Raw genomic sequence first — 14,021 nt, 5'->3', positions numbered from 1 at the left:
TGTCAGCTCTGATGATTGCGAAAATTCTCTCCCTCCCTATGCACATAATCCTGTTCAGCCCAAACAAAAAGAACATTACGGTTTTCTCAGATCTATGATAGATTTGTTGAGTTCCCTAGTTCTTTGTTATGGTGCTGACGTAAGAAAGGAGCCACCTTCTATTTGTAAAAGTGATATCAAACCCAGTGCCAATTTACTCTGTTGCACCAGTACATATTTTAATATAGGGTGTTACAGACTTATATCCTGTTTTTGTAAGCAGGATCTGCCTTATGACGTCAACAACTTCCTGAACTATTTCTTTGTTCTTTGTTACTTTCAGTGGCCAGACATTTAAAAAAAAAGGAAAAAAAAGCTTTTTCTGGAGTTTGGGTCTTCAAACTGGACAATGTGATTGTACTTCTATTTTTCTTTAAACTACGATGAAAGAGAGAAAGGGGAAAAAACCAAATCCAATTGTTTCTGTAAGATTTACCAAACTTGGTAGGCTTGCTTATGTCATAGAAAATTGCCACTCTGTTTAGGGCTGTAAGGCTTCTTTATTACATGCTGTACGGAGGAGGCAAATACAAGCTCTTTGTGTAGTATTTCTGAATATATGAAAAAATCCGAAGTAGCAGAAAAACAAGGGTGTTACAAATAGTTCAAAAAGGCACTTGTGGCTAGCGCATGTGGACAAACCACAGATGTTCTGCTCATCAGCAAAAATGAAACTACGCTGATTTCATTCTTTCATAATGCCTGATCCTTATCCATAATGCATATGCGTAATCTGTTGTATGTACACATTTATGTGTATTGTTCGCAGGTCGTCTCAGCATGAGTTTGGTGATGGAGTACTTGCCCTACGGCAGTTTGATCGGATACCTGGAGAAGAACAAACAACATGTCAACAGAAAGAGGCTATTGCTCTTTGCTTCACAAATATGCCAGGTACTGTACCTTATAATTAATACTACATATGATGATAGTGATACAAACACTCTGAAGGTGGAGTCTCTTGACGCATTTGCATTGCGCACACAGGGAATGGAATATCTGCAGAGCATGCGATATGTGCACAGAGATCTGGCTGCCCGGAACATCCTGGTGGCGAGTGAAACACTGGTCAAAATAGCAGACTTCGGACAGACCAAGATCATCCCTGTTGACAAGGAGTATTATCGTGTGACACATCCAAGAGAAAGCCCCATTTTCTGGTACGACAAATTTGCAATGCATTCTTTTTTACAGCATGCTATGTTTCACACAGGATACAGTATCTGCAAACCCGAAAAAGCAATGAGAGAGCTTCATTAAGCCATTAGCATAACAGACATGTCTGTATTATCAGAGCAAGCATTTAAAAAGTCTGTCTGTACTACTGTAAACTGATTTCCAACTTCAAATACAGGTACGCTCCAGAGTCCATCACCGAGTTCAAGTTCTCACACAAATCTGATGTGTGGAGTTTTGGGGTTGTCATGTATGAGCTCTTTACCTACTGTGAGCATACTCAAAACCCAAAGAGGGTGAGTTTACAGGCCGTTTCCAAGCCATGACATTTCTCAAGCCTAATATTAATCTCTCATGCCATACATAGCATATTTTCATTTGACATTGATTTAAGGCAAATAGCTATTCCATCAAGTCATGACATTACCGCTAAATGAAAGTAATATACACTCTTTGTAATATGATCTAAAGACTGTCAAGGGTATTGGATTCACTTAACATGTGCAATGAACATGTGCAATGACATGCATTCATTGCCATGCATACCAACTGCATACCGTGACTGGATGTTCCTGGTAGTGAGAAGGAAAATGTGTGCATTCATTTTATTTAAAAAAAAGGCTTATCACGTATATTGAGAGAGCTGAAGAACCCCTCCCATGTTTACAGTTATGTCTCCAGAAGATTGGGAATGAAATGCAGAGCCCTTCCATCTCAATGCACCTCGCCAATATCCTCAAGGAGGGATGGAGGTTGCCATCCCCACCACACTGTGCACCAAAGGTGGGAAATTAGCCGTAATAGATCTATTTGTTGCAAATAAACAACAAAACGAGAAAAATACAGCAAACACTGGCAAATATGCATTTTTGCTAAGTATTGTATATTCTCTATTCTGAAGGTTTATGACATGATGTGTGACTGCTGGGCCTACAGTTCTGAGGACAGGCCAACCTTCTCCAGCCTGGAAGGACAGATTAAAACCATTATCCAAGATGACAGAGAGGGTTCCAAAGGCTGAAAGACAAATACTTGTGACAACATGACAACCCTGACTGACCAAACAATAACTCCCCTGAGTCCCCTATGTTGTCTATCCCCTTGCATCAGTCATCAAACAGGTTTTTAACTTTAACAGATGTAACTGTTTTATTTTGTGACTTTTTATTATTTTTCTTTCTGTATTATTGGTTTTCTGGTATAATATTTTCTATTCAAGTACATTTCTTTACTTTTTATCTAGTAATTATTATTTTTTAGTTACTTTTTAATAAGATAAGCAGGTGTGTGGGAGTTTTAAGAGCCTCATGAGAGATTCATCAGTTTTTTATTTACATACGCTCATTCAGTACATACCACAATGCAAACTTTGTGTCTTTTTTTACTCTTTTTAAGGATAGCATTTGTTAGAGCTGCTTTTTTATATTAAACAACATTTCATAATATATTTCATTTGGTTTAATTTCTTATTCTGCAATATATATTCTATCAATCTTGATATACTGGAAACAAAGACTAAAACAGCTATTTTCATTTCAAACACTCTTTGAATCATTATGTATAATTAAAAAAGAAACAAATTTCTAATGCACCTACAACATACAATTAGAATCACACTCACACACTTATGCACGCACACACACACACACACACACACATGCACGCACACAGCTGCGACATCAGAATCAGTCATGTGGGATAAATTGACAAAGACAACAGTTGCAACAGAGTATTGATGTTTATTTGCAATAAACAATATGGCAGGAGGCAACCACAACTGACCCCATATGAGCACTAACTAAACTTAGGCAAAGACCCTGCACCCTTTCAACTCTGTAATTGAGTCACTGTATGGTGCCAATACGGCCTAAACAACACATTAAAAATAAATAGCCCCTTGCAGTTCTACTTATGGCTCACCTCTTTCCAACTGACAAGCACTCCCCTGTGATTTTTTTTACCAGGTTTTTATCCAGGCATGCACAGCTATGTAAACCCCAGCTATGCCTTGAAGATGAATATGAGAAACCAGGTATAACTCAAATCAGACAAGAAAAAAAACAAAAAACAAAAAAAGCAAAAACAGCCTGAGTGAAAAGCACACAACTGAAACTGTGTATCTCTGATTTACATGGAAACAAATGGGAAAAAATAACCACAGGTAGTTGGTACGCAGCTATTTTATTGAAAAATATGACTCCATTTATATGACTAACCTTTTTGCTATTTTACATAAGATGATCTCTTCATGTTGGCGTGTGTGTGTGCAGGCGTGTGTGTGTGCGTGTGTGTGTGTGCAGGCGTGTGTGTGTGCGTGTGTGTGTGTGCAGGCGTGTGTGTGTGCGTGTGTGTGTGTGCATGTGTGTGTGAATGGGAGAATCAGAGGCATCAATTGTAAAGCGCTTTGGATATATAAATATATAGATAAAAGCGCTTTATAAATGCAGTTTACCATTTACCATTTACCATAGTTCATATACGCGTTAATATGTGGTTCACAATACACCCCATTAAACCAAATGGCTAATGCACATTATATTAAAGATAATTAATTTGTTTTTCTGTCAAGTTATTGGAGGGACTTGCTATTACTAGCAAGGTTTCAATAAAAATATCCAGTTGTTCTGTGAGGTCATTCGGTAGGAGGTTCTGTCAAATGATTCCAGTGAGTATGAAAACCTACAAGTCTGAATTTCACAAGCCATTATAGTGTAAAGAATGAACTGTGAAGTAATCAGCTGCATACACATTTAAGGTCTTTGGCCATAAAGTCTGTTGTAGCAGGAGAACTGCAAAAGCAAGACCATGACTCAGACGTCAAGAATGACTGAGAGTTAAAGCATACTCTACTACAGCACAGCAATGTCTCAGATCCCACACATGTGCACAGAGAAAGTGTTCTAATCCATAAAATACCTCATTTGCACTCCTCTGCTGCATTATAAGTTACAATCCCACATGGCTCATAAGAGGATCGCCGAGAAAATGACCCAATGTTATTGCATTTAACTGAAATTACATCTCTCCATTGTGTTAAATCAAATATGGTTCATGGAAAGATAACAATACAATAGAACTTCATTAACCAATGAAATGCTGTGAAACCACAATGCATTGACATATACAAATGATGATGCAGGCTATGAGAGCAAGAGTTTAGTAAAATCTACATGGTAAAGCAGAAATGAAATGGGTGCTCTTCTTGAATAATATTAAATAGGCATTGTGCTTACATTTCCATAAATTGTTCTCTTACTGTATGGAAGTTCAAGGACTGAAATGATTTTCCTCCACTCGGGTGAGGATGAAACTGTGGAACTCCCATATGACGGTAAGCTCCCCCAATAATGTATAGATTTTCATTAAAAACACAGTAAGGTCACCCAATTCCAGATCACAATGTTTTAATTAATGAACACATTTTACTCAACCATATTGTTTATTAAAAGAATACACAATAATACATTAAAAATACCCTGAGCTGTAACTTTTTATCTGTAGAACTAAGCAAATGAATGATAGAGCATCAACTTAAACATTTCCCCATTGGAACAGATATTAAATCTACTCTAAAGCATGACCAGCCTTTAAGTAGACAGTATGAGACATGTTTGACAGATCTGTGAAATGAAAAAGTGACCAATATAGATTCACCTATCTTTTCTGTCAGCAAATCCTCTAAATAACCAACCTCATATTGGGTAAAGGGGTTGAACCCAGGTAAAATAGATATAACGATTTTTGAAAAGAGCACTGTTATCTTGACACACTTTATGAGCTGACGTTATCCAGCAGGATGGGATTAATCATACCACATGTTGCCACATCACAATTTCAGAGACATATGGTTCCACATAGCAGTCACAGATGCTGACCTAAAATCGGGGTCATAAAGCACTTGCTGTCAGCTATCCATTCCTTTACACTTACCAAAAGTCTGATTGTTTCAGCGGTAGCTGTTTTCCAACAAATTAAATAAACCTTCACACTCCTGCCACAGCTGGATAGGTTCCTCAACTTCAGTCTGCTAAACATTTTTTGGCTTGGTGCTAGAATCTTTTGCAGCGTGCCTTTTTGTAACAGTTTACAGAAAACATATGTTTTCTGTTGACACATTAGAGAATGGTTATTCTTCATTGGCTGCTGGAAATCCCTCGTGGAAAAAACACTCATAGCAGGAATTGTGCCATTTAAAAATATTATATTATTATATTATATTTCTTGAGGGTTAGATGCAAATTGTAAGATAGCCACACGTGTGATTATTGCTTATAGGACTTGCCACACCAGGCAGTGTTTCTCAAACTGTTCCCTGAGGACCCACCATACACCCTGGTTTCCATGTTAGAACTTACAGTTCATTAATCAGGTTTGATTGAATGGTTTATCTGTATATAACCTCATCAACATACAAGCATCAGTTGTTAGGTTTTTATGGCTATGGATTACAGGTTTTTATGGCTATGGATTACTGGAAGTTTGTTTGTAGGCACATGCAAGGGAACTTTAACCTTTAGCCTCTGTACTTTAAATAATCTGCAAATAAACATCTATATATTTCAGCCCCTTCAACAAAGTAGTCATACTGCACTGCTGTTCAGGTCCTGCTGACCGACCTGATTTAAATTCTCACACGACTCCCCAGCTGAGGTCACTCCGTTGGCTACCGATCGCCGCCAGGATCGGGTTCGAAGTCCTGAACCTCGCCTACACTGCAGCCAACAGGACAGCCCCCACCTACCTACAGGACAGGATTCAATCCTACACACCAGCTCAACCACTACACTCCCACTCCCTGCCATCCGGGTGAATGGTTCTCGCTCATCCCTACCATGGAGCTTCTCCACCCTAGCTCCCCAGTGGTGGAGCAAACTTCCTATTCCTCTACGAACCACTCGGTCATTGCCCATCTTCTGCTGTGGCCTGAAGATGCATCTTTTCAAAATGTCTTTCTCTCTAAACTAAACTAAACTAAACTAAATGGTAAATGGACTGCATTTATATAGCGCTTTTATCCAAAGCGCTTTACAATTGAGGCCTCTCATTCACCAGAGCAGTTAGGGGTTAGGTGTCTTGCTCAGGGACACTTCGATACGCCCAGGGCGGGGATCAAACTGGCAATCCTCCTATCACTACCCTGTAGGACACTCCCAATCTAGAATCGCTCTTAACACTTGTATCCTTGTAGCACTTTCCTGTTACACTTGTGCCTCCACCCAACACCTATATTGCACTTGTATCGTTATTTTGCCGTTTTAACTCATTGTCATGCCTTCTAGTTTGACTTACCATAAGTTTCTGACCTAGACTATGCTTATTGTGTGAATTATTGGACCTTATCGGACTTGTGTTCTGTAGTTGTTCCAATGACTTTTGGAATGAACTTATTGTACATCGCTTTGGATAAATGCGTCTGCCATATAAATGTAAGATAACTTAATGTCATAAACAAATATATGAACTACTAAAAATGTAAGCAATTGAGAGAGCTATAATGCATATTTCTTTAACACTGAAATAAAAAGGTACATACATATTACACTGAACATACCCCTGCCATACAAAAAAAACAGTTTTTCTTTCACAATCAATTTATATAAGATTACGTGTGGAGTAATTAATTAATTAACTAAGCTCAGCTGGGATGAAAACTAGTCTAAGTGATGGATTGGATGAACAGTTTTGAGAAACACTGATCAAAGTTATAAAGCGACCAAGCCCATTGCAAACAGTGCAAAGACAAAAGTTCAACAAAAAAAGAGCTAAGAAAGGCTTAAAAGTTTACAAATTTGTATGATATGAGATGCAGTCCAGTCCAGACACATTATGGGTTGCAGGGAATAATTAAAATCACAATGGAACAACAATTTCAAGTTCAACAATGTAATTCCTTAAACTGTTTACATTTTTTATTCTGAATTTTAAGTGCAATATGACAAGTATGAGGTTTTGAATCATTTGCCACTGTGAGTTGTCCATGTCATTAGCATCCACCACCATTTGGGGCGCTTGTCCATAATTTCTTGTCAGGGCTATGCCAAAAAACCAAAACATTTCCAAAAAACGTCAATTCAGTCTGGTTGCACAAAACTATGTTTCCGAGTTTGAAATTTGTGAACTTCCGCACTTCAAGTCAGGTTCATGAATTCCATGCCACATAATGAAAATTTGATGGGGCAGGAACCTGTGTACCAAGATAATATCCCGATAATAACAAGGATCATAAGCATCAATATTATGAGAGGGAACATGAAGCCCTGCAGTCCTAACTCCAAAATGAGACACTGGCTCCAGTCCAGCTTTTTCTAAACACATACCCATGTACACATCATCAATGGGCAGGATGGTGACAATGTGGGACATGTTGTATATAACCCTAGCTGTGAAGCCAGAGAGTAAGAAACCCCCTCCACCACAGTATGGGGGATAAGAGTTTGACTCTTGTACCTGGACAGGTACAAAGTACTTGCTCCCAGACTCTCTAATGGGTCCCACATAGCGAATGAGGTGGCCCACAAATAAGTGTTTACTTCCGTCGTTGCCGTCGAGGCTCTGAAGGTACTCCACCATGTTGTCAGTGTTGGCGAAGATGTCATCATCACCATTCAGGAGAAAACGAACCTGAGGACAGCACTCCTGCATCCACTCCAAGAAGAGGATTTGCTTGAGGGTGAGGTTGAAGAAGGAGTCGTTAAAGTCCCACTGCAGTATGTCGTGGTGCTCGCGGTTCTCCAGACGCATCAGCTTATTCAGCTTGCGCTTTTCGATGCCTGTGCCCACCGTCCCAGAGATAAACACCCGACGGATCCACACCCCGTTCTGCAGCCGCTCTTTCGCCCAGGTTTTCCGCAGTACCTCGCGGCGGTCATAATTCCAAGGGGAACTCTTTATCACCAACAGCAGAAAGACATCTGCTGATTCGTGGGGCATGCTCCCACACTTATCAGGCACGTTGAGCAGCATTGGGAAGTGTCGACAGTGACGATAAAACAAGAAGTCCTGGATGTGGCCTGGAAGAGTTGAAAATCCAGAAATGTTGGCAGCAGAGAAATTCCGTTCACAAGGTGGTGAGGCATACTGACCCATGCTCTCAGGCAAGAGTTTCAAAGATGGCTGTTCAGAAAATGACTTCCTTACATTTATGTGGATATTGCCTGTCTGTAAATTATGGGATGGTTCATCTTTGCTGAGAATTATGGCCAAGCAGAGCATTCCAATGACAAGCAAGGCAACAACCTCAAAATGACGGTACAATCTTCCCATGACTGCACCTGTGTGCGACAAAACAAGACATCAGTCTGATATAAGCTACACAGTGTAGTAGCAATTCAGGTTCATGCAAAAGATGACATTTTATTTTAATCTATGTACCCAGAGCCGCTCTTCTGGTAGCTCGGTGCATTCCCATCTTAGGTTCACAGTATGAGTAAGGGCTATTTAATGCACTGGAAGAAATATATTTGAAGGAAATATATATTGGTGAGTAGAACAAATTTGGCAGGGAACTGGTGGAATTGCTAACATTGTTCTGGACAAAAGGTATGTTGCAATACGGTATGTGTAAAAAAACGTTGTGCTCTACAATGATGCATATCAGTACAAGTATAATGTGTTTCAACCATTACAGATCTTCTTAGGGAAAACCCACCCTCCTCACCAGCCCAGTTTCAGAAGACCTGCCACAGTCAAATGTATTTCCTCTGACATTTCATGTGTTTCTAAGCTTTAGTATGTCTAATGTCTAACCATGTTAGGTAGGTGTTGTAATACACAGACATTTAGACATTTTTGATTTTTAAATAATAAAAAATTATACTTTATCTGCATAAGTAAAGTGTAGAACTCCTATTTTCATGGGAATATGCATTCTGTCATTTAAATAGTCTAGTAAACTCAAAAAGTGGTACAGTCTGTAAACAAGTTTTAGTACTAAAAATTATTATAGAAAAAGAAAAAAAAACACACAAACAATAAATCAATTCTTTGGGAAGGGTCTGGGGATACCTTTGACTCCATAGCTCATTTTAAAGTAAAATCCCAATTACTAAATCAAATTATCCCACAAATGAATGAGCAAAAATACTGAATCAGAGAAGAGGGTCAAAAAGCACAACAGAAGCAGTATGTATAGACAAAAGAGGGCATAGAAAAAAGAACATTAGCTGTGTATGTGGCAGGAAATAAAAAGAGCAGAGCAGAAAGACAAAGCACTTCAGAAAACACATTATAAACCTGAAACCAAAGGTTTGTATCCCATGTAGGCTACAGCACAGCCCAAACGTATTAGGCTACCAGTGTTCTAACCTTAGGTAGAGAAGAATTCAGTTAATTTGGTATAATTAAGTATTTATTGAATAACAAACCAAAGTACAAACATTTCTACCTACAATAACACAAAAAGAATAGTTTTATTTAAAAACAATCTTAGAAACAACTTACCTCAAAATAGCCACCTTTGGCTTTAATGAAAATTAAACAAATTATTGTAAGTCAATCTAATCATTTTTCAAAGTGGGACGTGGAGGGAGGTGGATGGGTAGTTAAATTGAGTGAAATCTTATCGATCTTAAGATTTTTTAAACCACAGGTAGACTAATACCATTGGCCTGTAGTGCAAGTAAGATATGGCAAAGAACAAGGAGTCAGGCTTAGACACACAGGGCCAAAGTAAAAATATTTTGGCATGAAGGTTATTCCCAGAACAAATTTTCAAAGAAGCTTAACATTTCCAGGTTCAGTGTTCATTACACACTCAGAAGTGTCCAGCTGATGGGCAGTAAAGTTAACAGACCAGATCCAGGATGATCAAGAGGCAGAAAACAAATATCTTGTGTTGTCTAGCAAAAGAATCCATTGTAAAACTGCACCACAATGACAGGAAGAACTCAATGGAACTAGAGGGAATCCAGTTTCCCTGACTACATCGACACATAAACTATGATTGGCTCGTCTAAAAGGAGGTGTATCTGCAAAAAAGCCCTTGCTATGTGCTGTTAACAAAAAGACACCAGTGGGCACCATCAACACTGGTTGAAGAAAGACTGGAAAAAGGAAGATACACATCCTTTTAGATCAGCAGATTTTAGTTTCTGTTTCGCTGCAATCAGGGAAACTGGTCTCTCTCTAGTTGTTCCGAGTTCCTCCTGCAGTTGTGGTGCAGATGGTTTCTTTCATTAGACCCCACAAGATATTTGCCTTCTGCCTTTGATGTTATCCTTCGTTCCTGCCTCTTGCCCAATGCACGCTGGGATAGGCTCCAGCACCACCCTGACCAGGACAAGCGCGTACAGACAAGGGTAACAGGCTACCTGTGGTTTCAAAAAACTTAACGTAGTAGATAAGATTTCGCTCAATTTAAGTAGGGGGCAAGGTGCAATGTTAGGAGGGGGTGGGCACCTCAGTGAGGGAGAGGGGCGGCTTCAATTTTTTTTAAAAGGCAATGATTCAGCAATGACTCACTACCACCTCATTTCCTCCATGCCTTGGAAACCGATGTGTGTCCTCCCTCGAGTGTCCAAATATTGGAGGAGACGAGCGAAGCGCACAGAACTGTATTGGTGCACCATGCGTCCCATTACTTTTCCATCTGCACCTTCTTTCCTCCACACTCTGACTACCACTCGTCTCCTACTCGAAAGTATGTGGAGGAAAGGAGGGGAGGAGACGAGTTTGAAGTTGCGCAACGATGGAGTCAAGTTTTGGAACTGAAAAGCAGTTATGTTTTGACAGTGCCAGGATGTATAAATATGATGGGTGGACCAAGATGTGGAGCCAAGTGCAGAGAAAAAAGGCAGGAAGCAGAATAATTAGCGAATGGTAATTTACCAAAAATAAACATGGGAAGACAGGAACAACATTACACAGATACAATGATAACTCAAAAGAATTGGAACTCGAAAAGCAAGCGACAGGAGACTCAAGAGACCACAGCAAGTAAACACAAGGCAGGAGACTTCAAACTCTGGCAATGAAGGAGAGAACAGGGTCAACATAAATAAACAGACAATCAAAGAACAGTTGAAAACCATGATTACACAATAAGCGCAATCACAAGTGCAACATTCGTCGTTTGCCATCCTGTGGCAGCGGGAAAGGAATTATGACAGATATGTTGAACATGATGTTATCCAATTGAATTGTTAAATTCCAAATTGTCCAAATTGTCCAAAGCTCAGCATTCAAAGCCGCCCCATGCACAATACCCTTCAAAGACTCAGTTAGTTAGATTGCTCTCGTTCTCAGTTAGATTTGGATAGGCATTTCCCCAACCCATTCCCTTATCATTCACCCTTTTACAGTACGATATAACCCTCTAAAGTATTTTAGGAGTAACAGCTTTGGCTATAAATTTTATGAGCTATTGTGTAGAGAAATAAATAAACTATAAAGCCAGGAGTAACATCCTGGCCACCACTTTATTCTGGTATGGCCTAACCCAGATTCTCAAACACAGTGCCCATAGGTGTATTAGCACATTTTAAGGCGTGGAATGCTACAAGCATGAGCTATGCAGTGTGTGGAAAGAAAACCCCCAGATCCTGCTCGCTGTTTTCTCTCAAGGTCACTCTGGCCTACCCCTAGGGCCCGGAACAGAACAGGACAAATGGTGAATTAGAGGTCTGACATGATTGTTAGTCTTACATTACTATTCCTATAACAAGTGAATTAACCCTGAATTAAATTAGGCAGCTAACCCCATAATCCTGCTTTGCAGCACACCCCTCAGTTCTCTTGATGTCATTCTTACCAGGCTATTCAAAAAAAGTGTTTGTAACCACGTGTGATGACATGCAGAAGGTAATTAACAGAACTCAGAGTTTTTCTTATTTTAAATATATTGTGGTTTAACCATTTCTGAGGAAGTAATCTGGATGCCATTTGTACTTCTGCACAAAAACTAAACTAACTGTAGGGCATGTGGTATTTATTATTGTATTATTATTGTTGCTGTTTTATGCAAAGTTAAAGAACAATGAAATGTTTTTGAGACAAGAATATTGAAATTCACAATTCACCAGATGCAAACCATAGCTAAATGCTTTGGCACAGACTAAAGGGAAAATATGGGAATTGTGCAGATATGTGTTTATTTAAACGTAAACCAGATTACGTTAACATATACGCATTATGGCTCACACATAGTTTAACCAGGCAGAAAGAATGTCACTGCTGTAGTCCAATTATTAAATAAAAATAAATACATTTATAAAAAGCGATTAGACAATTTAGGTTGGGTTGAAAAACCCTTACTACGCATTTGCAACAATGGAAACTCCAAGGCATTTTCAACCAGCACGTAATGTCTGATGGAACTCAGCTAACTGGGACAAGATGTGTAACAAGGTGAAAGTCACAAGTAAGGCGTAGAATATGCTTGGACAGGAAGCTGGCCTCAGCGCGAAATCAAGCCACTTCTTACAAATGACGTACTAGTACGGACTCAGCGGCATACGAGTACACTGCATTACAAACTTCAATACTGTTCTGAAATACATGCGGTATTTATTGAAAATGTAATTCATGAAGTTTAAATAAAGTTTTTTTTTTTTTAACACAGCATTACAACCCTACTGTGACACAGAAGTAGCATCCATTTCTTGATCAAATATTTCAATAGTATGCTAGCCTAGTTATCAAATCAGGTGTTTCATCCTTCAATCAAACGGGCAGAAGTTAGAATTAGGAAAAAGAAAACAAAATATTATTTACATACTCATTCATGGGGACAACAATGTTAATTTGTCGTTATAATGTTCCGTGGTAAGCGTGATTTCAGTGTCTGACCAGAAGTCACCTGTCACCAAGCGGTGCTCAAAAAGGCAGTAAAACGCATGAAAATACAGAGACACTGTAAACTTGCAATGAAGAAAAATACTGAGTGAGCACAATTTCAAATGAATGTCACACAAAGTAGGCAGAAACGTTGCCGGTTTAAAGAACACTGGAGCACCCAACGCGTTTCGACACCGTCTGTCGATCTCTCTAGTCTATAGCCTAGTCTATTTTATGTCTGCAAGGTCTGCAAACGACAGACGTCTGATATGCTAGTAGTGGAAGTTTAACAGCTTTAGAGGGAACCATGAGTCTTGCTTTTGCGTTTCCTGGCCTGGTCTAAATAATTTTCATAATCTTTAATCATTACCCGAGCAACATGTGCCAAAAGCATATCATTTTAAACAGTTTTTAAATTATAAACATTTTAATGTTTTAACATATCCTTAACTCCAGAATACATCTTTCATAAGCTGTATCTTCAGCCGATATATTTTATAGTCCTTTCGCCTGAAAACACTTTGAAATTAGCCTAATTATCATCTCAATAGTGTAGCTAAACGAAAAATTAGGCGTTTTAATGAAACGCAATTTAAAGCTGCCTGTCACCGTGCTCTATTATGTCGATCATGGATTGACGACATAAAAAACGCAAGAGCCTAACGCAATTATTTGACAATAACAGCGTAAATGAAGTACGTTTGTAATTGTAGGTAGCTGTATGCTGCTATTCTAGTTTTCTACTCCCGCAGTAATGCTACTTTGTATAGAAAAGTACGGTTACTAAATGCTATGGCCAGGAAAGACGACAAAGCAATAGTCGATTATTTGGTGTTATAATCATTTGCTAATAGGCTAATACAAAGATGTATGTTCCGCTTTCTTACCTGTTTTTGGTAACAGGTCTGTTTCGATCAGGACTTGTGCTACTCAACCTTCAGTTGCTGCCACTTAGCCAACCAAAACGCCGTTTCAAGTAGCTTTGAGGATACTTCGCGACGTGATCGACTCCACCCAGCCTCGTGGTCGTGGAA

General features: G+C 39.1%; 2 protein-coding genes across 5 annotated transcripts in view; one reads left to right on the top strand and one right to left on the bottom strand.

Moving 5' to 3' along the window:
* Positions 1 to 3,302, top strand: part of jak3 (Janus kinase 3 (a protein tyrosine kinase, leukocyte)) — a 17,898-nt gene extending 14,596 nt beyond the window's left edge. For all 3 annotated transcript variants that reach the window (XM_064331551.1, XM_064331553.1, XM_064331552.1), the window contains exons 20-24: positions 809 to 933; positions 1,027 to 1,199; positions 1,394 to 1,511; positions 1,885 to 1,998; positions 2,117 to 3,302. In XM_064331551.1, the coding sequence (XP_064187621.1) occupies positions 809 to 933; positions 1,027 to 1,199; positions 1,394 to 1,511; positions 1,885 to 1,998; positions 2,117 to 2,236 (650 nt within the window). In that variant the 3' untranslated portion in view covers positions 2,237 to 3,302. The remainder of the gene's footprint in view (positions 1 to 808; positions 934 to 1,026; positions 1,200 to 1,393; positions 1,512 to 1,884; positions 1,999 to 2,116) is intronic.
* Positions 2,935 to 14,021, bottom strand: LOC135252908 (N-acetyllactosaminide beta-1,3-N-acetylglucosaminyltransferase 3-like). 2 transcript variants are annotated; one of them, XM_064331560.1, is made up of 2 exons: positions 13,875 to 14,021; positions 2,935 to 8,486 (listed from the first exon to the last, which is right to left on the bottom strand). In XM_064331560.1, exon 2 carries the CDS (start codon positions 8,476 to 8,478, stop codon positions 7,306 to 7,308), a length of 1,173 nt encoding a protein of 390 aa, XP_064187630.1. In that variant the 5' UTR covers positions 8,479 to 8,486; positions 13,875 to 14,021; the 3' UTR covers positions 2,935 to 7,305. The 2 variants fall into 2 exon arrangements, with proteins under 2 accessions (XP_064187630.1, XP_064187629.1); XM_064331559.1 differs by lacking the exon at positions 13,875 to 14,021 and adding an exon at positions 8,587 to 11,727.

The sequence above is a fragment of the Anguilla rostrata genome, chromosome 4, assembly GCF_018555375.3.
Source record: "Anguilla rostrata isolate EN2019 chromosome 4, ASM1855537v3, whole genome shotgun sequence".
Lineage (NCBI taxonomy): Eukaryota > Metazoa > Chordata > Actinopteri > Anguilliformes > Anguillidae > Anguilla > Anguilla rostrata.
Note: the sequence above shows the minus strand (reverse complement) of the source record. Positions and strands in the feature narration are given on the sequence as shown.